The sequence below is a fragment of the Heterodontus francisci genome, chromosome 3, assembly GCF_036365525.1.
Source record: "Heterodontus francisci isolate sHetFra1 chromosome 3, sHetFra1.hap1, whole genome shotgun sequence".
In the NCBI taxonomy this organism is placed as follows: Eukaryota; Metazoa; Chordata; class Chondrichthyes; order Heterodontiformes; family Heterodontidae; genus Heterodontus; species Heterodontus francisci.
The window spans coordinates 202,924,358-202,951,549 of NC_090373.1; the positions used below are offsets into that span (position 1 = coordinate 202,924,358).

General features: G+C 45.0%; 1 protein-coding gene across 1 annotated transcript in view; it reads right to left on the reverse strand.

Moving 5' to 3' along the window:
- The window catches only part of LOC137367180 (dynein axonemal heavy chain 8-like), a 2,531,605-nt gene that overhangs the window by 437,740 nt on the left and 2,066,673 nt on the right, over nt 1–27,192 (reverse strand). Inside the window, exons 145-147 of the mRNA XM_068028616.1 lie at nt 18,659–18,830; nt 16,949–17,104; nt 9,201–9,356 (exon numbers count right to left, since the gene is read on the reverse strand). Of these exons, the coding sequence (XP_067884717.1) occupies nt 9,201–9,356; nt 16,949–17,104; nt 18,659–18,830 (484 nt within the window). The remainder of the gene's footprint in view (nt 1–9,200; nt 9,357–16,948; nt 17,105–18,658; nt 18,831–27,192) is intronic.

Here is a 27,192-nt window from a genome sequence, read left to right on the forward strand (position 1 = left end):
GGGCCCAGTATTCTTCTGAAACTTTGTTTGCTGTAGGAGACATTTCTCACTTGGAGTTCATGTGTCTTCAGTGGATTCAGAGGTTTGTGAGAAAGAGATGGGAGCAGACAGGAGAGATCTTCTCAGTCCAGGAGGAAACAGACTCTCTCAGTTCAAACTGTTTGTACAATTCAGAAAAAACCCAGGTTGCCAAGCAGGTTAGTCATGTGACTAACTGGTCTGACCATGTCTTGGATTGTATCACCTTAGCAGTCTCTGGAATGCTCCTCTTACATACAATACTTGGTGATCAAGATTCATTGTGGGTTTAATGTATCAGGTCCTTTGTCCTTCCAATCACCATCTGTTAATATACAAATGTCTTTTCCAGCAATGGCTGATCTGTTTAACAAGTTCTTTCTTCACTCCAGTAACAGTTTAAAATCAATGTTCATGACAAAATTAATGTGCCTCATTCTTGGCAGGTGGGGGCCTCACATGACATCTTCACACCCCGTGGAATGAAATGCGATTTGAGAAAAGCACATTTCATTAAAAGGGTCGAGAGAAAGTATAAGATACAGAAAAAACCCATGCATTTCTCTCATTCATTCACAAATCCTAAAACTTATTAAAATCGCCCCTTTTTTGGCATCCCAATAAACATGTGGTCCTTTTTTGGGGAAGTTTCTCTTCCGTTTGCCCATTTCCATGGCTGCCTAGGGTCTTGGTTCTAGCTGAGGTCAATTTTTTTTGCAAGGGGAGTCAGTAGTGTGATGGTTTATCCTGAACTCTCCTTCAGTGCTTTGCTGAGTCAGGCAAAGACTTTTATCTTTAGGGGGAGGGGTGGATTTCTTTTTTCTGACTGCGGGGAGGATTATTTGCAAACCTCCCTTTTGCCCTCTGGGACACTCCTGCCTGCAGGTATTTGTGCAGACTCTACTGCACTCCCCTGTGGCACTTAGAAAGACCTCTAGGGGGCACAGAAACTGTGAGGGTGATGCCTCACCTAGTCTAAGTGCTTTGTCTCTGCAGGTTCCTGTAAATGCTGTTAGCAACTCTGGTGGGCTGCTTCTAGTGTCTGCATTTACGTAGGAGGACGTGGGGTCTAACTTTTCACATTTTTTGGGGGTAGTTGACTGGATAGTAAGGGTTTTCATCCAGGATTCCTCCCGGACCTCCTTTAACCTACCCTCGGTCACCTTTTCCCCTTCCATGTATAACCTTTTTTCAGCCTTGTGCCCACCTGTCCCTTTTTGTTCTCGGCAGGGGCCCCTTACAGTTCACCAGCCCTCTGCTGGAGGGTCCTCCTAACACCTGTACAGGATTTAGGGGTGTAGGTTTCACTGTAGGTTGGGGTTTCCCCTCAACCTGGCACATGTGGCAACTCCTACAGTACTCCACCACATCTTTGTAGAGTTTTGGCCAGTCAAACTGCTGTCTTATGCGGGCTTTGGTATTTGGTATTCCAGCATGTACAGCCACTGCAGTCTTGTGAGCCCTTCTTAATATTTCTCTCCTGTACCTATGGACCAAATGCCTGAAAGTGGGATTAGGCTGGGTGGCTCTCTTTCTTTCGGCCAGCGCAGACACAATGGGCCAGCTAGCCTTTTCTGTACCATAAACTTTGTACGTTTCTATGATTCTATACCCTCCCTTGCTACTCCATGCACCCGATTGTCCCAACCTTTCCTTCCTGACTACCCTCCCCACTTTTCCATGCATCTAATCAACTCCATCCTTTCCTCCCCGACTACCCTCCCCTGCTCCACCATGCAGCTCTGCTCATGCCATCGCCACCATCCCCTGAGATGATTCGCACTTCCTGGTGCCGAACCTGAAGGCAAACATCCATTCCAATGCTGGCGTCAGTTTAAAAGATGAGTTAAAAAGAGGAGAGCACAGTCCTGAGACTCAACTGCACAAATCTGACTATTGCACGTCACATTGAAACATTTGTGAACTGGGTTGCATGGTAGTATTGCTCGCCATTCACTTAATCTGGCAGATAGAACTAAACTGTAACTATGCATAGGGTAATGAGTATTCATGTTATATAAATGAATGTAAAGCTGCAATCTGCCACTACACTGGGGGAACCTTGTATCACCACAAACCCACCACCGACATAATTTCTTCAAAATATTCTGCCGTTGTAATCCGAAAGAACACCTCCCACCTAATTATATTACCCCGCATGCCACCAAATACACCACGGTGGACAGAATAAAATTTCCCCCATAGAGTCGTATAGGCATAGAAGGAAGCCATTCGGACTATTGAGCCCACGCCGAATCTCCGTGGAACAGTCTAGTCACTCCCACTCCCAGGTTGGATCCCCGCAGCCCTGCAAATTTATATGCTTCAAGTGCCTATCCAATTTTCTTTTGAAATCATTGATTGTCTCCACTTCCACCACCCTTGTGGGCAACGAGTTTCAGGACATTACCACTCACTGCGTAAAAACATTTCTTATAATAGTGCCCCTGCATCTGTTGCCCAAAACCTTCAATCTGTCTCCCTAGTCCTTGTACCATCAGTTAATGGGAACAGATTTTCCTTGTCTAATTTATCTAAGCTTGTCATAATCTTCTCATTGTTTTCTGGTTCCCAGATGTGGAAATATTCACACTTTAAGCTTGGAAAGGCTGGAGTCTTTGTTTATTCATTCATCCATCATGCTACCTGGTGTAGAACTGCTTGATACTGGTTTCCTGTTGCACATTACATGACTCGCTAGTGCAGCCGTGACTGTGGCCCCAATGGAACACATACACATAACAATTAATTCCTAGCTAAATAGTTCCTAGCACTTTGCAGTAGTATAACAATATATAACAACACCCCTATCAAATCCCCTCAATCTTCTTTGCTCCAGGGAGAACAACCCCAGTTCTTCTAACCTAACCTTGTAATTAAAATCCCACATCCCTGGAATCATGCTAGTAAATCTCCTCTGCACCCTCTCAAGGCCCCTCACATCCTTCCTAAAGTGTTGTGGCCAGAACTGGATGAATACTCTAGTTGGGGCCTAACAAGGGCTTTATAAAGGTTCAGCATAACTTCCCTGCTTTTGTATTCTATTCATGCCTCTATTTGAAGCCCAAGATCCCAGATCCTTTGCCAGCCACTCTCTCAATATGTCCTGCCAACTTCAAAGATCAATGCACATGCATCACCAGGTTTCTCTGTTCCTGCACACTCTTTGGGTTGGATTTTGTTCTCCATCAGGAGTCAGGTTCCATGGCGGAGGGGTGGGTGGGTGGGTGGGAAGGGGTGCCTGAAGATTCCTCCTGGAAAGGGACGCCACGCACCCTGAAAATGCCTTCGGGACAGCCCGGCGGCACCAAAGCCTTGTGTCGGCATCCCCCGGCACTCAGCGACAGGACCCCCATTTGAATTTTTCAATAAAGTAAAATGAATGAATTAATGATACCTACGTCGCCATCTGATGTCCCGCTGTGATCTTCGGGCTGGTGGCCGGCACTCTCGCTTTTTCTGAAGCAGCAATAGTGCGAGCGAGGTGTCAGCTGGGAAGGTGAGTTTCAGTTTAAAATACCTTACCTTTTGTTTCAGCGGACAAGGGGACTGCTGGGTAAGTAAACCTATATATTCGGGCAGTTGCTAAACCCGAAACACTACACGTGTAGTGTCTCCCACCCATCCTCCTCCTCTAACCAAAAAAAAAGGCCTCTTGTGTGGAGGGTTTGGTAAGGTAAGGTTTTCCTTTTTTTTAAATCTCTGTTGTCAATTTAGTGCAGAGGGGATGGAAGCTAGGGCAGTTGCATGCTCCTCTTGCAGGATGTGGGAGGTGAGGGTCACCACTGGTGTCCCTGCTGACTTCACCTGTGAGAAGTGCACCCAACTCCAGCTCCTCGCAGACCGCGTTAGGGAACTGGAGCTGGAGCTGGATGAACTTCGGATCATTCAGGATGCTGAGGGGGTGATAGCGAGCAGTTATAGGGAAGTAGTGACACCGAGGTTACAGGATAAAGGTAGCTGGGTGACCATCAGGGGAGGGAAAGGGAATAGGCGCACAGTGCAGGGATCCCCTGTGGCCGTTCCCCTCAATAATACGTATACCGTTTTGGATACGGTTGGGGGGGACGACCTACCAGAGGATAACCACAGTGGCCAGGTCTCTGGCACTGAGCCTGGCTCAGTGGCTCAGAAGGGAAGGGGGGAGAATAGGAGAGTGATAGTGATAGGAGATTCAATGGTTAGAGGAACAGACAGGAGATTCTGTGGTCGCGAACGAGACTCCCGGATGGTATGTCGCCTCCCGGGTGCCAGGGTCAGGGATGTCTCGGATCGAGTCCACAGGATTCTTAAGGGGGAGGGGGAGCAGCCAGAGGTCGTGGTACATATTAGTACCAATGACATAGCTAGAAAAAGGGATGAGGACCTGAAAAGTGAATATAGGGAGTTAGGTTGGAAGCTAAAAGGCAGGACGAGCAGAGTAGTAATCTCAGGATTGTTACCGGTGCCACGTGCTAGTGAGGCCAGAAACAGGGAGCGAGTGCAGCTGAACACATGGCTACAGAACTGGTGTAGGAGGGAGGGATTCAGATATATGGATCATTGGGATACCTTCTGGGGAAGGTGGGACCTGTACAAGAAGGATGGGTTGCATCTGAACTGGAGGGGCACCAATGTCCTGGGCGGGAGGTTTGCTGGAGCTCTTCGGGAGGGTTTAAACTAGTTTGGCAGGGGGATGGGAACCGGAGCTACGGATCAGTGGATGGGGTAGCTGTTGAATAGGCAGATACCGAGTGCAGAGAGTCTGTGAGGAAGGTTAGACAGTTGACAGGGCAAAGTTGCAGCCAGTATGATGGGTTGAAGTGTGTCTATTTTAACGCAAGAAGTGTCAGGAATAAGGGTGATGAACTTAGAACATGGATCAGTACTTGGAGCTACGATGTTGTGGCCATTACGGAGACGTGGATATCGCAGGGGCAGGAATGGATGTTGGATGTTCCGGGGTTTAGATGTTTCAAAAGGAATAGGGAGGGAGGTAAAAGAGGTGGGGGAGTGGCATTGTTAATCAGGGATCGTATCACAGCTGCAGAAAGGGAGATCGTCGAGGAGGGTTTGTCCACTGAGTCATTATGGGTGGAAGTCAGAAACAGGAAAGGAGCAGTCACTTTGTTGGGAGTTTTCTATAGACCCCCCAATAGCAACAGAGACACAGAGGAACAAATTGGGAGGCAGATTTTGGAAAGGTGCAGAAGTAACAGGGTTGTTGTCATGGGTGACTTCAACTTCCCTAATATTGATTGGAACCTCCTTAGTGTAAATAGTTTGGATGGAGCAGTTTTTGTCAGGTGTGTCCAGGAAGGTTTCCTGACTCAATATGTAGATAGGCCGACTAGAGGGGAGACTATGTTGGACTTGGTGCTTGGCAACAAACCAGGCCAGGTGGCAGATCTCTCGGTGGGAGAGCATTTCGGTGATAGTGATCACAACTCCCTGACCTTTACTATGGTCATGGAGAGGGACAGGAGTAGACGGGGTGGGAAAATATGTAATTGGGGGAGGGGGAATTACAATGCTATTAGGCAGGAACTGGGGAGGTTAAATTGGGAACAGATGTTCTCAGGGAAATGCACAACAGAAATGTGGAGGTTGTTTAGGGAGCACTTGCTGCGACTGCTGTTTAGGTTTGTCCCGATGAGGCAGGGAAGGGATGGTAGGGTGAAGGAACCTTGGATGACAAGCGATGTGGAGCAGCTAGTCAAGAGGAAGAAAGAAGCTTACTTAAGGTTGAGGAAGCAAGGATCAGACAGGGCTCTAGAGGGTTACAAGGTAGCCAGGAAGGAACTGAAGAATGGACTTAGGAGAGCTCGAAGGGCACATGAAAAAGTCTTGGCGGGCAGGATTAAGGAAAATCCCAAGGCGTTCTACACTTATGTGAGGAACAAAAGGATGGCCAGAGTGTGGGTAGGGCCGATCAGGGATAGTGGAGGGAACTTGAGCCTGGAGTCGGAGGAGGTAGGGGAGGTCCGACATGAATACTTTGCTTCAGTATTCGCTAGTGAGAGGGACCTGGTCGTTTGTGAGGACAGTGTGGAACAGGCTGATATGCTCGAACAGGTTGAGGTTAAGAGGGAGGATGTGCTGGAAATTTTGAATGATATGAGGACAGATAAGTCCCCGGGGCCAGACGGGATATACCCAAGGATATTACAGGAAGCGAGGGAAGAGATTGCTGCGCCTTTGGCGATGATCTTTGCGTCTTCACTGTCCACTGGAGTAGTACCGGATGATTGGAGGGTGGCAAATGTTGTTCCCTTGTTCAAGAAAGGGAATAGGGATAACCCTGGGAATTAGAGACCAGTCAGTCTTATGTGGGTAGTGGGCAAATTATTGGAGAGGATTCTGAGAGACAGGATTTATGATTATTTGGAAAAGCATGGTTTGATTAGAGACAGTCAGCATGGCTTTGTGAGGGGCAGGTCATGCCTCACAAGCCTTATTGAATTCTTTGAAGATGTGACAAAACACATTGATGAAGGAAGAGCAGTGGATGTGGTGTATATGGATTTTAGCAAGGCGTTTGATAAGGTTCCCCATGGTAGGCTCATTCAGAAAGTAATGAGGCATGGGATTCAGGGCAAGTTGGCTGTCTGGATACAAAATTGGCTGGCCTATAGAAGTCAGAGGGTGGTAGTAGATGGAAAGTATTCAGCATGGAGCTCGGTGACCAGTGGTGTTCCACAAGGATCTGTTCTGGGACCTCTACTCTTTGTGATTTTTATAAATGACTTGGATGAGGAAGTGGAAGGCTGGGTTAGCAAGTTTGCCGATGACACGAAGGTTGCTGGAGTTCTGGATAGTGTGGAAGGCTGTTGTAGGTTGCAACGGGACATTGACAGGATGCAGAGCTGGGCTGAGAAGTGGCAGATGGAGTTCAACCTGGAAAAGTGTGAAGTGATTCATTTTGGAAGGTCGAATTTGAATGCAGAATACTGGCTTAAAGACAGGATTCTTGGTAGTGTGGAGGAACAGAGGGATCTTGGGGTCCATGTCCATAGATCGCTCAAAGTTGCCACCCAAGTTGATAGGGTTGTTAAGAAGGCATATGGTGTGTTGGCTTTCATTAACAGGGGGTTGAGTTTAAGAGCCGCGAGGTTATGCTGCAGCTCTATAAGGCCCTGGTTCGACCACACTTGGAATATTGTGTTCAGTTCTGGTCGCCTCATTATAGGAAGGATGTGGAAGCTTTAGAGAGGGTGCAGAGGAGATTTACCAGGATGCTGCCTGGACTGGAGGGCATGTCCTACGAAGAAAGATTGAGGGAGCGAGGGCTTTTCTCATTGGAGCGAAGAAGGATGAGAGGTGACTTGATAGAGGGGTACAAGATGATGAGAGGCATAGATAGAGTGGATAGTCAGAAACTTTTTCCCAGGGTGGAAAGGGCTATCACCAGGGGGCATAATTTTAAGGTGATCGGAGGAAGGTTTCGGGGAGATGTCAGAGGTAGGTTCTTTACACAGAGAGTGGTGGGTGCGTGGAATGCGCTGCCAGCGGTGGTAGTAGAAGCAGATACGTTAGGGGCATTTAAGCGACTCTTGGATAGGTACATGGATGATAGTAGAATGAAGGGTAGGTAGTTAGTTTGATCTTAGAGTAGGTTAAAGGTTCGGCACAACATGGTGGGCCGAAGGGCCTGAACTGTGCTGTCCTGTTCTATGATCAATGTTCTCTGTTCTTAGGATCCCATCCTGGGAAATGAGGCACCACACTGGTGGGGAGGGGGGGAAGGTAAGGTTATCTGTGCGGGAGGGGAGGGAATGGGGTCAAAGTACCATAATGGGCGTAGGAGATGATGGGAAGGGTTGGAGGTTAAAGTTTGTGCAGTTTGGGGGGTAAGGTCAGATAGACAAGGTTATTTTTTGGGGGGGGGTGGGTAAAGGGCAAATAGTTAATTTTATTGTGATGGGGGTGGGTGATGGGAGAGGGGAAGAAGAAATGTCTGCATTTCTTTTCCTTTCCTACATCTTTAAATATTTAAATTCTCTGGTAGGGCTGAAAGCACTTTAAAAACGCCAATGCTGCAGATGGACAGCTCACCCCCTTCGTGTGGTCGGGTGTGGGGGGGGCTGCCCGCCCCAGCTTTTTAAGTGAACCGCCGCATGGAAGATTGCGGCGGCTCCGCAGCATCTGTTTTCTCGCCACCGGCATCAGCGGTGGGCACGGAAGGTTCAGCCCTTCAGAACTGCACCACTAAATCTATATTGTCAAAATGCATCATCTCAAACTCATCAATATAAAATTCCATCTGCCACTTGTCTGTCCATTCTCCTAACCTATTTAGCTCCTGTTGCAGTAGGTTCATAACATCACTGTTTATCAATCCTTCAAGTTTGGTATCATCTATAAATTTTGAAATTCTACTCTGCATTCCAAGATCAAAGGAATTTATATATAGCTTAAAAAAAACAGTAGCCACAGCACTGACCCTTGGGGAACACCACTGTCTACCATCCACCAGTCTGAAAAACAACCATTTACCATGATCTGCTATTTTCTGTCCTTAAGCCAATTTTTTATCCAATTGGACATTGACCCTCTTATTTCATGAGCCTCAATTTTGTTAACCAGCCGTTTATGTGATACCTTATCAAATGCTTTCTTAAAATCCATATAAACAACATCCACCGCATTCCCTTCAACAAATTCTCTGCTACTTCATCAAAAAATTCAATTAGCTTTGTCAAGCATGATCTGCCTGTTACAAACCTGTGCTGGCTATCGTTAGTTAACTCAAACTCTCAGAGTGCCTGGTGATTTTTTTGTTTAAGATGATTCAATAGGGCAGATAGAGAGAAACTATTTCTTCTGTCGGAGGATTCTAAAACAAGAGGGCACAATCTTAAAATTCAAGCTGGGTCATTTTGGAGTGAAGTGAGCAGCACCTTTCATTCTGTCTGCCATTTCTCATGTATTCTCCCAATCCCTGCTTCATAATTTACCTTTTCTTCCATTCTTTTGAAACTTGGCGGTGTCCTGAACTATGGGTCTTTACCCATCACGTAGGCTTCACAATAAATAAAATCAGCCAAAATTACATTCAGAAGTATATTTTGTATGTTTAGGCTTTGGAGTACAATAGTTGAGTGTCTTTTGGCCTTGGTGGTAGAACTTTAGTTCAGTTACAACTGTTGAACATGAGTTAAAATTTCTGAAGGTAGTGACACAGCTCGACAAAATTAGCTCACCTTAAAAGTGGTCCCAGATTTGATGAAGTTTTTCTCCAAGACATTATCCAGTGCAGGATCCAACTCTTCTTGCACATCCTCCAATAGCAGAGGACGTCCAAGTGACAATGAGTCCTCCAGGTGATTTCGGAAATATTTATGATTAAGTGATGTTATCTTTGGAACAAAAGGAATTACTATTTATAACTCAAATTCTACTCAACCTACACTGATCAACTTCACCAAATGCAATGCTGTCACATCTTTATAATCTGTCATGAAACGATAGGACTGAAGTATATTTAAGCAGCCTTATTTTCTTTAAGGTGGATGGGCTACTTGTCTAATAATAGGCCCACCTGAAAATTGCATTAGGTGGGTATGGGCATCAGTGGGGCAGCCAAGATTCCCCCTGAATTTTCTATTGATGGCTTCCCATTTCTCAGATGAGATACATGCAGCAGGCAGTTGAAATTCGTTCCCATAGTGTCTTAACAAGTCTTTCAGCGATGTCTCAAAAATGCTTCATGTACAATTAAATGTTTTGGAAGCATAGTCACCGTTGTTGCATAGGTAGCCCAAAATGTACATATACCACATATTCCAAATGCCCACTGGTTGCACTCTAAATGGCCAACTTCAGTTGCTCACCCATTAGTTGCAACTCAGTGCATGAGCTAATTGTCATCTGTTTGTTCTTATCTCCTCTGCTGGAAAAAAACATCATTTTACCAGGTTATGTAATTAATTAGGGTTTAACTACAAATATTTTTTCTGAATGATCACCTTCAATGCTTCGAAATACATTTACCCATACAAAAGTTCTATAATTTAGCCATTTGGTAGTACAGAACTTGAGTATTGCTGAAAATAGAGACATGTTGTCGAAGCTTTTAGTCTTGCACTCATCGGGACAATCATAAGAATACCAATGTAAGGGAAAACAACAACTTTATATTGAATGAGAAGAGAGTGCTGATTGGTTGGCAAGTGAACTCTGATTGGTAGAGGCATTGCCATGGAGAATGCATCAGTTTACGATGACTGACAGTTAACTGCCAAGCTTTGTTTGAAATTTAAACCAGGCAGCTTGACTCTGATTGGTCAAAGAATTGCCCTGAAGAATGAACCAGGGAATGGCTAGCACTTATTCTGTTTAGCTGAAGCAGACGCAATGTTTGTACATGTTCTTTCTGTCTGCAAAGAACGGGGCCCTGTGTATTATTTTTTTTTAGATTAGAGATACAGCACTGAAACAGGCCCTTCGGCCCACCGAGTCTGTGCCGAACATCAACCACCCATTTATACTAATCCTACACTAATCCCATATTCCTACCAAACATCCCCACCTGTCCCTATATTTCCCTACCACCTACCTATACTAGTGACAATTTATAATGGCCAATTTACCTATCAACCTGCAAGTCTTTTGGCTTGTGGGAGGAAACCGGAGCACCCGGAGAAAACCCACGCAGACACAGGGAGAACTTGCAAACTCCACACAGGCAGTACCCGGAATCGAACCCGGGTCCCTGGAGCTGTGAGGCTGCGGTGCTAACCACTGCGCCACTGTGCCGCCCATTATTAAATGTAGCTTCCAGTCGGTGCAAATGTGCCATACTGTAAGCCGTACTGCCAATCTTCAATTGGTTGTCAGCGTAATGCTTAGTACACTGAGGATTATTTAGCAAATGTTGGCCAATCACAGACACATATCTAATGTTGGACACTGTGTTTTGAGTTTGTAAGCACGGGCTGGTTGGGTATAGCTGTATAGTGTCATAGAATCATCGAATCATAGAAAGTTTAAGGCACAGAAAGAGGCCACTTGGCCGATAGTGTCTGTGCTGGCCGAAAAACGATCCACCTATTCTAATCCCACCTTCCAGCATTTGGTCCGTAGCCCTGCAGCTTACAGCACTTAAGGTGCATATCCCGACTCGTTTTGAATGAGTTGAGGGTCTCTGCCTCAACTACCCTTTCAGGCAGTGAGTTCCAGACCATCACCACCCTCTCGGTGAAAAAGTTTTTTCTCATCTCCCCTCTAATTTTTCTACCAATTACTTTAAATTTATGCCCCCTTGTCACTGACCTCTCCGCTAAGGTGAATAGACCCTTCGCCTCCACTCTATCCAGACCCCTCAAAATTTGGTACGTTTCTCTGTTCCAAGGAGAACAACCCCTGCCTATCCAATCTTTCCTCATAGCTGCATTTTGCCACTCCTGGCAATATCCTCGTAAACATCCTTTGTACCCTGTCTAGTGCAATTACATCCTTTCTCTCATGAGATGACCAGAACTGCACACAGTACTCAAGTTGCGGCCGAACCAATGAGTTATACAGTTCCACCATAACCTCCCCGCTCTTATATTCTATACCTCGGCTAATAAAGGAAAGGATTCCATATGTCTTCTTAACTACCTTATCGACCTGTCCTGCTACCTTCAGGGATCTGTGGACATTCACTCCAAGGTCCCTCACCTCCTCTGGACTTCTCAGTATTTTCCCATTAACCATGTATTCCTTTGCCTTATTTGACCTCCCCAAATGCATCACCTCACACTTCTCCAAGTTGAATTGCATTTGCCACTTTTCTGCCCATCTGACCAGACCATCAATATCTTCCTGCAGTCTACAGCTACCCTCCTCGCTATCTACCACACCACCGATCTTTTTGTCCGCACACTTCTTGATCATGTCCCCTACATTTACATCCAAATCGTTAATATACACCACAAAAAGCAGGGGACCCAATACTGAGCCCTGCGGAATTCCCACTGGAAATAGCCCTCCATTCACAAAAACAGCTGTCAACAATTACCCTTTGTTTCCTGCCACTGAGCCAATTTTGCATCACCTTGCTGCATTTCCCTGTGTCTCATGGGATTTTATTTTTTTAGCCAGTCTGCCATGTGGGACCTTGTCAAAAACCTTGCTAAAGTTCATGTAGACCACATCAACTGCACTACCCTCATCTATCTTCCTTGTCACTTCTTCAAAAAGTTCGATCAAGTTGGTCAAACAAGATCTTCCCTTAACAAATCCATGCTGACTATCCTTGATTAAGCTGTGCCTTTCTAAGTGACAGTTTATCCTGTCTTGCAGAATAGATTGCAATAATTTGCCCACTACAGAGGTTAGACTGACAGGCCTGTAATTATTCAATCTAACCTTAGCTCCCTTTTTAAACAGAGGTACAACGTTAGCAATTCTCCAATCCTCCGGCACCACACCACAAGAGTTTTTTTTTTTAACTGGGAGGTCTGTGTGCCTTTAAGACTGGAAAAAGAAAATACTGTGAACAGTGACTGAATGTTGACATTTAGTGTTTGAAGAGTGAAGACCGTAAACTTGTATCCAAGTAATAGATAGATTTCCGGCAGTCTTGTGATTTGGACTGCTGGAGGCTTTCAGTTCCATTTTGGCAGTGAAAGAAGAAACCAGGGGATGTGAGCAGCTGAAAGAGTTACTGCTGGAAACTGGCCAGGAATACAGCCCAGAAAACTCTCTCTCTTGAAAAATAATTCCTGTATCAAAGAGGAAGTGACTCAGAGGAAAGAGGAATTGCTATACTTTGTGGAGTAGCACTGTTTTGGAGAAAGAAAGCCTGTGTTTCGGGTGTGGCAAGTTGCTGTTGCCTCCATTCAAGAATTCCTGTCTGAAGAGTGAGTTCTATAATTTCTGTGCTCTATGGAGAAGGCTCCTTTGCTAAGAGTAGGTCCTGTTGACTTTTGCATGTTTGGAAGTTCCTGAACTCTCAACAAAGTTTCTATTGTTAGACTGCTACTTTAAAATTTAAACAGCCCTATTGCTACAACCTGTTGCTGAAATATCTTTGTGATGCCTGCTGTAGACGAGCTACCTTGAAAGCCTACCCATTATAGACTGTTCATTAATTCTACCTGGAGTGACATCGAGTGGCATCTGACTAGTCGACTCTGGGACACCTCACAGAAGATACTACCAGAAGTTACAACCCAGTTATTTAAAATTTCCGAAGAAACTACTGCAAAAACCAAATTTCCATTTTCCCCAGTTGACTGTTGGTAATTGAATGTATGTGTGCACATGAGGGTTGGGAAGATTAAGGAATTATAAAATCTTTTCACACATATAGATTCATCACGGTATCATTTAAAACTTGGTTTATTAATAAATAGTTAATGTTGTTATTATTTAAAGAAATCTGGTTTGGCATGCTTTATTCTGGGGATAAATAAAGTGATTAGATTTTTTTTTAGATTTTAGATTTAGATATACAGCACTGAAACAGGCCCTTCGGCCCACCTAGTCTGTGCTGACCATTAACCACCCATTTATACTAATCCTATACTATACTAATCCCATATTCCTACCACATCCTCACCTGTCCCTATATTCCCCTACCACCTACATATACTAGGGGCAATTTATAATGGCCAATTTACCTATCAACCTGCAAGTCTTTTGGCTGTGGGAGGAAACCGGAGCACCCGGAGGAAACCCACGCAGACACAGGGAGAACTTGCAAACTCCACACAGGCAGTACCCAGAATTGAACCCGGGTCGCTGGAGCTGTGAGGCTACGGTGCTAACCACTGCGCCACTGTGCCGCAATGTGGCTATTTTTCCTGTCGATGCGAAACTTTACGAATATGCTGTGACCTGTGGAATAGCGGGACTGAATTAGTGTCATAGAGTTCTACAGCACAGAAACAGGCTTTGTGTCTGTGCTGGCCATCAAGCACCTATCTATTCTAATCCCATTTTCCAGTACATGGCCCATAGCCTTGTATGTTACAACGTTTCAAGTGCTCATCTAAATACATCTTTAAATGTTGTGAGGGTTCCTGCCTCTACCACCACTTCAGGCAGTGTGTTCCAGATTCCAACCAGCCTCTGGGTGAGAACATCTTTTCTCAAATCCCCTCTAAACCTCCTGCTCCTTACCTTCAATCTATGCCCCCTGGTTATTGCCACCTTCGCTAAGGGAAAAGGTTTCTTCCTATCGACCCTATCTATGCCCCTCATAATTTTGCATACCTCAATCATGTCCCCCCTCAGCCTTCTCTGCTCTAAGGAAAAGCAGCCTAGCCTATTCAGTCTCTCTTCATAGCTGAAATGCTCCAGCCCAGGCAACATCCTGGTGAATCTCCTCTGCACCCTCTCCAGTGCAATCACATCCTTCCTATAGTGTGGCGACTGATGTTGGACTCACTGGCTTGTAATTACCTGGTTTATCCCTACTACCCTTCTTGAATAATGGTACCACATTCGATGTCCTCCATGTCCTGTGGCCAGAGAGGATTTGAAAATGTGTGTCAGAGCCCCTGCTATCTCCTCCCTTGCCTCGCATAGCAGCCTGAGATACATCTCATGTGGGCCTGGGGATTTATCCACTCTTAAGCCTGCTAAATAAGGTAATACTTCCTCCCTTTCAATGCTAATTTGTTCATGTATATCACAATCCCCCTCCCTGATCTCTACACCTACATCATTGTTCTCGATAGTGAACACAGATGAAAAGTAATCATTTAAAACCTCACCTACGTCCTCCGGCTCCACACACAAATTGCCACTTTGGTCCCTAATGGGCCCTACTCTTTCCCTGGTTATCCTCTTGCCCTTAATATACCTTTATCTTGCCCGCCAGTGTTTTTTCATGTCCCTCTTCGCTCTCCTAATTATTTTTTTAAGTACCCCCCTACACTTTCTATACTCCTCTCAGGCCTCTGCTGTTTTCAGCCCTCTGAATCTGCCATAAGCCTCCCTTTTTTTGCCTTATCCAATCCTCTATATCCCTTGACATCCAGGGTTCCCTGGACTTGTTGGTCCTACTCTTCACCTTTATGGGAACATGTTGGCCCTGAACTCTCACTATTTACTTTTTGAATGACTCTCACTGTTCTGATGTAGACTTTCCTACAAGGAGCTGCTCCCAGTCCACTTTGGCCAGATCCTGTTTTATCATTTTGAAATCAGCCTTCCCGCAATTAAGTACCTTTATTCCTGGTCCATCTTTGTCCTTTTCCATAACTACCTTAAATCTTACAGAGTTATGGTCACTATCCCAGAAATGCTCCCTCACTGACACTTCTACCACTTGTCCTGCTTCATTCCCTAAGATTAGGTCCGGTACTGCCCCTTCTCTTGTAGGACTTTCTATGTGCTGGATCAAACAGCTCTCCTGGATGCACATTAAGAATTCCACCCCCTTTAAGCCTTTTGTACTAAGACTATCCCAGTTAATATTGGGGAAGTTGAAACCCCTTACTATTATTGCCCTATTATTTTTACACCTCTCTGGGATTTGCCTGCATATCTGCTCCTCTATCTCTCCCTAACTGTTTGGAGGCCTGTAGTACACTCCCAGTCAAGTGATTGCCCCCTTTTTGTTTTTAAGTTCTACCCATATGGCCTCATTTCAGGAACCTTCAAAGATGTCATTCCTCCTAACTGCAGTAATTGACTCCTTGATCAACAGTGCAATGCCACCTCCTCTTTTACACCACCTCCCCGCCCCCCACCCTACCGCCCCCCTCCACCATCATGCCTGAAGATTCTATACCCTGGAATATTGAGCTGCCAGTGCAGCCTTTCCCTCAACCATGTCTCTGTGATAGCAATAATATCATATTCCCATGTGTTTACTCCTGTCTTGGTCGTAACAATAGGCCATACGTCCCAAAGACTGGCAGATCGTATTAAGTTACGTGTCCCTTCTGCTGTTCGCAACGGGCAAGGTACAGGCCATACCCAACCAGCCCATGCTTGTAAAACACAAACCACAGTGTCCAACATTCGATGTGATTCCGCGATTGGACAACATTTGCTAAATAATCCTCAGTGTGCTAAGAATTACTTTGACAATCAATTTAAGATTGGCAGTGGAGCTCACTGTGTGGTGCATTTGCGTGTACTGGAAGCTACATATATTAATACACAGGTCTCTGTTCTTTGCAGACAGAAAGAACATGGACAAACATTGTGCCTGTTTCAGCTAAACAGAATAAGTGACAGCCATTCGCTGGTTCAATTCTCAGGGCAATGCCTTGACCACTCAGAGTCAAGCTGCCTGGTTTAAATTTCAGTTCATTGTCAGACACCGTAAACGAGTGCATTCTCTGTGGCAACGCCTCTACCAATTAGAGTTCACTTGCTAACCAATCAGCACTCTCTTCTCATACAGTATAAAGTTGTTGTGTTCCCTTACATTGGTATTCTTACGGATTGTCCTGATGAGTGCAAGATGAAAAGCTTCGACAACATGTCTCTATTTTCAACAATTTCCATAATTTCTTAATGTATTAGGCCGTGTTCACTCAGTGGAAAATATTGGCTTTGGATTGGTACTCACAAAGCTGAGCCATACAGTCCATAAAGATTCAAGGTTCAGTTCAGTGCTCAGTTAGCTGATCCACATACCCAAAGGATAATAGAGGTATTAAAATAGAGCTCAGTGCTCTACATTAGGAAGAGAAAGCTTTGCCAGAGGTCCCACTCTTTATCGCCATCTGGCAAATAATGCTGGAAGTGTGCTTGTGTAAATAATGAATGAGGACACAATTGATCTTGTTTGTTATGCCCCACAGTTGAATAGTCTGCTGACATTCAACGTCATGCCTTACTTGTGAATAGGCGTACAGTCAAAACCGTCAGGAGGGAAGGTGAGAAAGTTGGAGAAAAAAAATTACATTGATTAGCGGTATTGGATTATTTCATGTTTTGTGATCAGTGTGCTGCTTCACATGCTCACCAACACAAGTTGGAAATGTCTGTGCATTCCTACCTGTAATTCATTATTCTTCTCCTTCTTCTTGATCCAGGTTTTACCCTGTGTCTGAGGATCTATGAGAAGTGGATACCTGGTTGCTTTGGTGACAATGATGCCATTCTGAACTGACAGGTCATCACTTGGTAATCCTTGTAGGTTCCACTCACCGATCTGAAAAGATAAAATCACACAGACTTAACAAGGAAAATGAAGTACGTCTAGCCACAATACAGTTCCTTCAATGATCAGTGAAGGCCAGGCCAAAAATATTTTGAAAAAACTGTGATAGATACTGCGACATAGCTCTTTGTAGCAGGCGGCCTAGTGATTACAGTACTGGACTAGCAGCCGAAGATTATAAGCTTAAATTCCAACACAACAAAGCGCAAAACTGAAATCAATAAATCTGGTGTCAGTAAAACATTGCCAAAAAAGCCCTTGGATTGTTGTAAAAACTTCAACTGCTTCACTAATGGCCTTCAGTGATAGAATCTTCCAGCCCTACCTGGTCTGGTCTACGTGTGACTTCAGTCCTACATTTCATGGTTGACATTTAATGAGCAAAATAAATAATGTGCATCGCCCACATCCCAAGAATACATTAAATAATTCCAGATGCAGCTAAAATCACAGGCACACAAAACAGTTAGGTTACATTTTATGTCCCAGTTCAGACACTATTCTCTATATTTAATCATAGAATCACATACATTTGTACATGAACAACAGGAATTAACAAATAACCAAACATTTCAGTTAATACATTTGGTGGAAAGATTAAAATTGTTGCTTCCCCGGTAAAAAAAATTAAACACTTGCTTCAGACAATAACAAATAATGCAGACGATGGCTGGAATTTTACAGAGTTCCCAACATCAGGCTCCGTGGTGAGGGGGCCGGAAGATCGCTCTGGCAGCGACCTACAACGGAGCCCGACACTGGGAGGTCGGGGCACGATCTTCCCAACGGCAGCGAGGCTCTGTGGTGGCCCCCCTCCTGCCGTTGGGAGACAGGAAACGGCTTTGAATATTTAAATGGCCAGAATGCATACATTTAAATAAATGTATCCGCAATCTTACCATCAAGCCATGATCTTCTGAGGGGCGGCTGGCATCACCTGCCTTCACTTTCCCATCTGGGGAAAGCAGGCACCACAGTTGTGGGGAAGAGAGAACCTTATGATTTTTAGTGCAGTGGCAGGGGGTCAACTTTACATCATTATTGCAGGGGCTGGTGGGAAGGGGTGACCTGTGCACTTTGTTCAGTTTCGGGGGGGCAAGGTCAAGTGTGGTACATAAGTGTTTTGCGGGGGAGAGGGCAAATAATGAATTTTATTGTTATTGGGGAGTGGGAAAGGGGTGACAGATTTTTAATCAGTATAATGGGGAGGTATAACCTGAAAAAATTTAAATTAGCCGGCTGCCCTTTAAAAAAAGGCACTCGGCCTGTGCACAGGCAGCTGACGCCATTGCCGGTGTCGGAGAGCCCGCTCCCTCCACGTGATTGGGGGGGTGGGTGGGGGTGGGTGGGCCAACAAGGTCATTAAAATGGGCCACTGCGAGGAAGGTGACGAGTGAATAAAATCCAGCCTGATGATCGTGAAATGACAGCTATGAATAAAGAAACATATAACTAAAGTCAAAACATATTCTTTCAAAGGACATGTTGTGGAGATATACAGATTGTAATGGAAATTTAATAGATATGAGTGTGAGCCAATCTCACCGTGGGCGGGTCCACCAGAAAGGCGATGATGTTCAGATTATCTGTATATGGAATCTTCTTCTTCTGCAGCTCTGCTTCCCAGATTACTTTCATCAGTATATCTCTGAACGTTTGATTGAAGGGGCCACTATACGAGAGAAAACCAGTCGCTAACAGCACATCACCCACCAACCTAGAATGCAAGAAATGAACAGAAAACAAGTGCAGAGGATATCAGTGCGAAATGAAAAAGAATATTGTTAAACCGTGAGATCTGTAAAGTACAATTGCATTATTACCAGATTGAGAGGTAGGCTACATAGAAACCCATTCTATCTTAGTTTCCAGTATTAACCAAATACATGCAAGATCAGCAAAGGGCAGGCTTAAACCAATGCCAACATGAGTACACATGATGCCGGTTGCCATCTGCCACAGAGACATGCTGTTCTGTTATCCCTATCTACCAATATGTAGCCTTTTGTTCCTGGTCAAATACAGGAAGTTTCCTATCTGTTTCCTCTGACCTGAATGTGTTCATTGTTGCATGTGCTGGAGTAGAAATGGCTGAACAGGAAATGTTGGAGGCTAAATTCAAAATCCCCTAAAAACAAGCACTGTGATCGCAATGCGAAATTAAGCTGTAGCCGTTGCTTCCGATGCAGGTAGTTCATCAAATCTGTGCTTGCTAATTTAGTTGATTATATCGTATAGCTAGTGCTATCTACACTGTTGAATCACTGCACGTCTTTGCAGGGGCCCAAAGTCATGAGAGGTGGAACTAGTTAAGCTAGCCTGCACTAATTAAAGCCAGCCTGCACCTCTTAGCGGGGACGAGCACTGTACCGGAGAAGGTGCGAGAAGCACTGTACAGGAGAAGGTGCTGGAAGTCATTCTACCATTGATTCTCACCTGAGAAAGACACAAGAATGGCACAACATAGGAGAGAGCAGACTCTATGATTTTCCAATATTCTACTGGAGCCTTGGTCAAGGAGGTTCAGAGGAAGAGGGAAGTGCTCTATCCTTAGGGGGCTAGAGGCCCTTCAGACAAACTCTCAGAAGTCAGTGGGAGCAGATAGCAATGGCAATCAATGCCAGGAGTCAAGTCCCAAGGACCTTGATCCTGTGCTGCAAATGGTCAAGGTCAATGAATGTATATTTGAATGCCATAACCCACCTACTAACCTCAGACACAGCTCAGTACATTGTATCGCTATCACTTATCTACCAACAATCTTTATCAATTAGTAGACATACCTAACTTAGCTTCACTTCATCCTCATACAGTTCAGCACTGCTGCAAGCCTCATACCCACATTTCACAGCTTGCACACACTGCCAGCTATTCAACCATGGCAGCCATGTTGCCCAAACAGATGCCATGATACTCGCTGAACACTTGCCTCTCTCTTGCAGGACAAGGTCGCACTCAACTGGAGGCAGCAGTTCCTAACTAGAGAACTAGAGGGGTACAGGCATGGCTGCATGCCCTTACTCCCATGGAGCAGATGGTGCTCACCAATGTAGAAGCAGCCATTGCTGAGTTATAGCCAGTGGCATGGCTGAAATTATAGTAGACGACAGTACACTTATACCTAATTCTTCTTCTCACATCCCACATCACCCTGCAGACAGTGTAAACTTGCACCTCTTTTTTACTTTTCCCCCAACTCCTCACCACAACCCTACCCTGTGCCTTTTTCCTTTCGGATACTCAAGAACCGCAACCTGGCCAATGATGAGCAAAGGTGGATGAGCAAGAGGATGGAAAAGCAAGAAGACAGCATTGATGAAGAAACACCAGTACTCGATATCTCACATTCACATCAGCTCAGATACTCACAATGTGTACAATTTAGAGGACAGCTTAGAGGCAGGATATGCGAACATACATACGAACATACAAATTAGGAACAGGAGTAGGCCACTCAACCCCTTGAGCCTGCTCCGTCATTCAATAAGTTCACGGCTGAACTGATTTGTCCACATTACCACCTACTCCCTTTCACCCCCTTGCTTATCAAGAATCTTTCTTCCTCTGCCTTAAAAATATTCAAAGACTTTGCTTTCACTGTCTTTTGAGGAACAGAATTCCAAAGACCCATGACCCTCAGAGAAAATAATTTCTCCTCATCTCTATCTTAATTGGGCGACCCCTTATTTTTAAACAGTGACGCCTGGTTCTAGATTCTCCCACAAGGGAAAACATACTTTCCACATCCACCCTGTCATGACCCCTCAGGATCTTATATGTTTCAATCAAGTGAAATATTATATATATGTATTTTTTTTATTCATTCATGGGATGTCGGTGTCGCTGGCTAGGCCAGCATTTATTGCCCATCCCTAATTGCCCTTGAGAAGGTGGTGGTGAGCTGCCTTCTTGAACCGCTGCAGTCCATGTGGGAGAGTTACACCCACAGTGCTGTTAGAAAGGGAGTTCCAGGATTTTGACCCAGCGACAGTGAAGGAACGGCGATATAGTTCCAAGTCAGGATGATGTGTGACTTGGAGGGGAACTTGCAGGTAGTGGTGTTCCCATGTATGTGCTGCCCTTGTCCTTCTAGTTGGTAGAGGTCGCGGGTTTGGAAGGTGCTGTCTAAGGAGCCTTGGTGCATTGCTGCAGTGCATCTTGTAGATGGTACACACTGCTGCCACTGTGCGTCGGTGGTGGAGGGAGTGAATGTTTGTAGATGGGGTGCCAATCAAGCAGGCTGCTTTGTCCTGGATGGTGTCGAGCTTCTTGAGTGTTGTTGGAGCTGCACCCATCCAGGTAAGTGGAGAGTATTCCATCACACTCCTGACTTGTGCCTTGTAGATGGTGGACAGGCTTTGGGGAGTCAGGAGGTGAGTTACTCGCCTCAGGATTCCTAGCCTCTGACCTGCTCTTGTAGCCACGGTATTTATATGGCTACTCCAGTTCAGTTTCCGGTCAATGGTAGCCCCTAGGATGTTGATAGTGGGGGATTCAGCGATGGTAATGCCGTTGAATGTCAAGGGGAGATATATACACACACATATATATTTACATGCACGTGGCGAGTCACCAGGCACAAGTGGCTTGCAGGCAGGGCAGGGGGAAAGGGGATCACAGGTGCCGACTTCCCTGAGGGCGAGGTGGCACACAAGTCCTGCTGTAGAAGACTCAAATGAGGACTTTGATGGGGCAGGTTACAGATGAAGGCAGATAGATATGCACAATGGAATGCTTGGTGCATTGGCAAGCCTGCCAGAAAGCCTGTGGTCACTGTGAAGGAGCATGGAGGAGTCTGTCATCAAAGGCAATCAGCAGCAAAGCGGCAGATACCAGACAAACCAAGGAAAAAGCTCAAAAAGTGCAGCACAGTCAGCATAGAGTGTGCTGCAGTACAGGTAAGTTTCAGATCAGTATTACATTTTTGGTTAGAGTTTTTAGTAGTTCGTGTTTATGTTGTGGTGTTGACTAAGCAGGTAAATAACTTTAAAAAGAATTACAAATAAATACAGACTAAGAAGTAAGGGAGAGAACACCAAAGAGAGAGCTGAAAAAAAGGTCTAAAGTGATATCATCACTCGGGAAGCTGATGGGTGTGCAGTTGGTGAGTGTTTTTTTTTTGTCTGGTAAGAGGATAAGTCTTAAATTTTATTTCTGGCAATTTAGATAGTAGTCTAATAAATACAGGCATGGCAGTGCTATAAATGTTTCTTGTGTCCTGGACATTTGCAAGAAGTGTTGTCAGCTGGAGGATCTCAAGCTCTGGGTTTTGGACTATGAGTAGAAGCTGGCATCGCTGCAGTGCATCTGAGACCGAGAGCTATGTGGATAGCCTGTTTCAGGAGGTGGTCACCCTCCAGTTTAAGAGCTTGCAACCAGAGGGAGAATGGCTGGCCAGCAGACAGACCCGGGGGACCAGGCACGTAGTGCAGGAGTCCCCTGAGTGAATTTTGCTTTTTAACTGGTATTGGAGAAGGTGATGGTTCCTCTGGGGAAGACAGCCAGAGCAAAATCCATGGCATTAAAAGAAAAGAAAAAAAACAAGTTGGAAATGGACGGCAGAAAATTTGTAAGACAGTGTGGAAGGCAGAGGAAACAAAGGCTAGAAGATAGGCAACAAAGAATCATAGAATAGTTACAGCACAGAAGGAGGCCATTTGGAACATCGTGTCTATGCCGGCTCCCTGCAAGAGCAACTCAGCCTAGTGCCGCTCCCCCACCCTTTCCCCATAGCCCTGCGATATTTTCTCTTCAGGTGCTTATCCAATTCCCTTTTGAAAGCCACAATTGAATTTGCCTCAACCACATTCTCAGGCAGTGCATTCCAAATCCTAACCACTCGCTGCGTAAAAATGTTTTTCCTCATGTTGTCGTTGGCTGCCAACCACCTTAAATTGGTGCCCTCTGGTAAATGACCATTCTGCCTATGGAAACAGTTTCTCCTTATCTACTCATGATTTGGAACACCTCTATCAAATCTCCTCTGAACCTTCTCTTTAAGGCAAACAAGCCCAGCTTCTCCAATCTATCCACGAAACTTAAGTCACTCATCCCTGGCATATTCTCATAAAGGTTTCCAGGATCATCTCAAAAGCTTCACATCCTTCCAAAAGTGTAATGCTCAAAATTCAACACAATACTCCAGTTGAGGCTGTCACACTGTTTTACAAAAGGTCATTAGAACTTATTTGCTTTGGTACTCTATGCCTTGATTTATAAAGAGATGGTGGCGTAGTGGTAATGTTGCTGAATTTATAATCCAGAGGCATAGGCTAATGCCCTGGGGATATGGGTTCACAATCCCACCATGGCAGCTGATGGAACTTAAATTCAATAGATTAATTAAAAAAATGTTTTTATTTGTTCGGCTAAGCCAGCATTTATTGCCCATTCCTAATTGTCCCCGAGAAGGTGGTGGTGAGCCGCCTTCGTGAACCACTGCAGTCTTTCGGTGTAGGTGTACCCACAGTGCTATTAGGAAGGGAGTTCAATGTGGAAAAGTGTGAGGTCATCCACTTTGTTGGGAAGAATAAAAAGGCAGATTATTATTTAGATGGAGAAAGACTACAAAATACAGCAGGACAGAGGGATCTGGGTGTTCTTATACAGGAAACACAAAAAGTTAGCATGCAGGTGCAGCTAGTAATTAGGAAGGCAAATGGAATTTTGGCCTTTATTGCTAGGGGGTTAGAGTTTAAAAATAGGGAAGTCCTGTTACAACTGTACTTGGTGAGTCCACACCTGGAGTACTGCGAACAGTTTTGGTCCCCGTATTTAAGGAAGGATATACTAGCATTGGAGGCAGTTTAGAAAAGGTTCACTAGGCTGATTCCTGAGATGAAGGGGTTGTCTTATCAAAAACGGCTAAACAGGTTAGGCCTTTATTCACTGGAGTTTAGAAGAATGAAAGGCGATCTTATTGAAACATATAAGATTTTAAGGGGGTTTGACAGGGTTGATGTTGAGAATATGTTCCCACTAGTAGAGGAATCTCGAGCTAGGGGACATAATTACAGAATAAGGGGGCACATATTTAAAACTGGGATGCAAAGGAATTTCTTCTCTCAGAGGGTGGTGAATCTCTGGAATTCTCTACCTTAGAGAGTTGTGGAGGCGAGGTCACTAAATGTAGTTAAGGAGGAGGTAGATAGATTTTTGAAATCTCGGGGAGTTGAGGGTAAGGCCCGAAAGAGGAGTTGAGGCCTGGGACAGATCAGCCATGATCTATTGAATGGTGGGGAAGGCTTGAGGGGCTGAATGGCCTATTCCTAGATCCTATTTCTTATGTTCTTATGCAAGAGCAGCCTTGACATTTTAGGGCTGAATTTCCAAAATTATTCAGAGGATTGGGGAAGTTAAAAACAGCATTCAACATCACTCTGAGAAAGGATGCAGAGCCAGTGGGTTTGTTCACACCGAGGAAAGTTCCACATCCACTCATAGAATCACAGTAAAGTTACGGCACAGAGGAGGCCATTCAGCCCATTGTGTCTGTGCTGGCTGAAAAAACGAGCTGCCCAATCTAATCCCACCTTCCATCACCTGGTCCGTACCCTTGCAGGTTACAGCACTTCAGATGCATGTCCAGGTACCTTTTAAATGAGTTGAGGGTTTCTGCCTTCACCACTGATCTGGGCAGTGAATTCCAGACCACCCACCACCCTCTGGATGAAAATGTTATTCCTCTTGTCCCCTCTAATCCTTCCAACAATCACTGTAAATCTGTGACCCTGGTAATTGACCTCACTGTTAGGGGAAACAGGTCCTTCCTGTCTACTCTATCTAGGTCCCTCATAATTTTGTACACTTCAATTAAGTCAATCCTCAGCCTCTTCTGTTCCAAGGAAAACAACCCTAGCTGATCCAATCGTTCCTCATAGCTGCAATTTTCCAGCCCTGGCAACATTCTTGTAAATCTCCTCTGCACTCTCTCCAAAGCAATTATGTCCTTTCTGTAACCTGGTGACCAGAACTGGATGCAATACTCCAACTGTGGCCGAGCCAGCATTTTATACAGTTCCAGCATTACATCCCTGCTTTTGTATTCTATACCTCGGTCAATAAAGGAAAACATTCCATATGCCTTCTTCACCACTCTACCTATCCTGCCACCTTCAGGGACCTGCTAGACATGCACTCCAAGGTCTCTCATTTCTTCTACCCCTCTCAATATCCTCCCTTTTACTGTGTATTCCCTTTGTTTCCCCTCCCCAAATGCATTACCTCACACTTCTCCGAATTGAATTCCATTTGCCACTTTTTTGCCTACTCAACCAAACCATTGATATCATTCTGGAGTCTACAACTATCCATTTCGCTATCAACTACACGGCCAATTTTTGTGTCATCTGCCAATTTCTCAATCATGCCTCCCACATTTAAGTCCAAATCATTAATATATACCACAAACTGCAAGGGACCCAACACTGAGCCCTGTGGAACACCACTGGAAACCGCCTTCCGTTCAAAAAAACATCCGCCGACCACTACCCTTTGTTTCCTGTCACTGAGCCAATTTTGGATCCAACTTGCCATTTTCCCCTGTATCCCATGGGCTTTCATTTTTCTGACCAGTCTGCCATGTGGGACCTTGTCAAATGCCTGACTAAAATCTATGTAGACTACATCCACTGCACTACCCTCATCAATCCTCCATGTTACTTCCTCAAAAAATTTAATTAAGTTAGTAAGACATGACCTTTCCTTAATGTTGTCCCCTTGTTCAAGAAGGGGAGTAGAGACAGCCCTGGTAATTATAGACCTGTGAGCCTTACTTCGGTTGTGGGTAAAATGTTGGAAAAGGTTATAAGAGACAGGATTTATAATCATCTTGAAAAGAATAAGTTCATTAGCGATAGTCAGCACGGTTTTGTGACGGGTAGGTCGTGCCTCACAAACCTTATTGAGTTTTTCGAGAAGGTGACCAAACAGGTGGATGAGGGTAAAGCAGTGGATGTGGTGGATATGGATTTCAGTAAGGCGTTTGATAAGGTTCCCCACGGTAGGCTATTGCAGAAAATACGCAAGTATGGGGTTGAAGGTGATTTAGAGCTTTGGATCAGAAATTGGCTAGCTGAAAGAAGACAGAGGGTGGTGGTTGATGGCAAATGTTCATCCTGGAGTTTAGTTACTAGTGGTGTACCGCAAGGATCTGTTTTGGGGCCACTGCTGTTTGTCATTTTTATAAATGACCTGGAAGAGGGTGTAGAAGGGTGGGTTAGTAAATTTGCGGATGACACTAAGGTCGGTGGAGTTGTGGATAGTGCCGAAGGATGTTGTAGGGTACAGAGGGACATAGATAGGCTGCAGAGCTGGGCTGAGAGATGGCAAATGGAGTTTAATGCGGAAAAGTGTGAGGTGATTCACTTTGGAAGGAGTAACAGGAATGCAGAGTACTGGGCTAATGGGAAGATTCTTGGTAGTGTAGATGAGCACAGAGATCTTGGTGTCCAGGTGCATAAATCCCTGAAGGTTGCTACCCAGGTTAATAGGGCTGTTAAGAAGGCATATGGTGTGTTAGCTTTTATTAGTAGGGGGATCGAGTTTTGGAGCCACGAGGTCATGCTGCAGCTGTACAAAACTCTGGTGAGACCGCACCTGGAATATTGCGTGCAGTTCTGGTCACCGCATTATAGGAAGGATGTGGAAGCTATGGAAAGGGTGCAGAGGAGATTTACTAGGATGTTGCCTGGTATGGAGGGAAGGTCTTACGAGGAAAGGCTGAGGGACTTGAGGTTGTTTTCGTTGGAGAGAAGGAGGAGGAGAGGTGACTTAATAGAGACATATAAGATAATCAGAGGGTTAGATGGGGTGGATAGTGAGAGTCTTTTTCCTTGGATGGTGATGGCAAACACGAGGGGACATAGCTTTAAGTTGAGGGGTGATAGATATAGGACAGATGTCAGAAGTAGTTTCTTTACTCAGAGAGTAGTAGGGGCGTGGAACGCCCTGCCTGCAATAGTAGTAGACTCGCCAACTTTAAGGGCATTTAAGTGGTCATTGGATAGACATATGGATGAAAATGGAATAGTGTAGGTCAGATGGTTTCACAGGTCGGCACAACATCGAGGGCCGAAGGG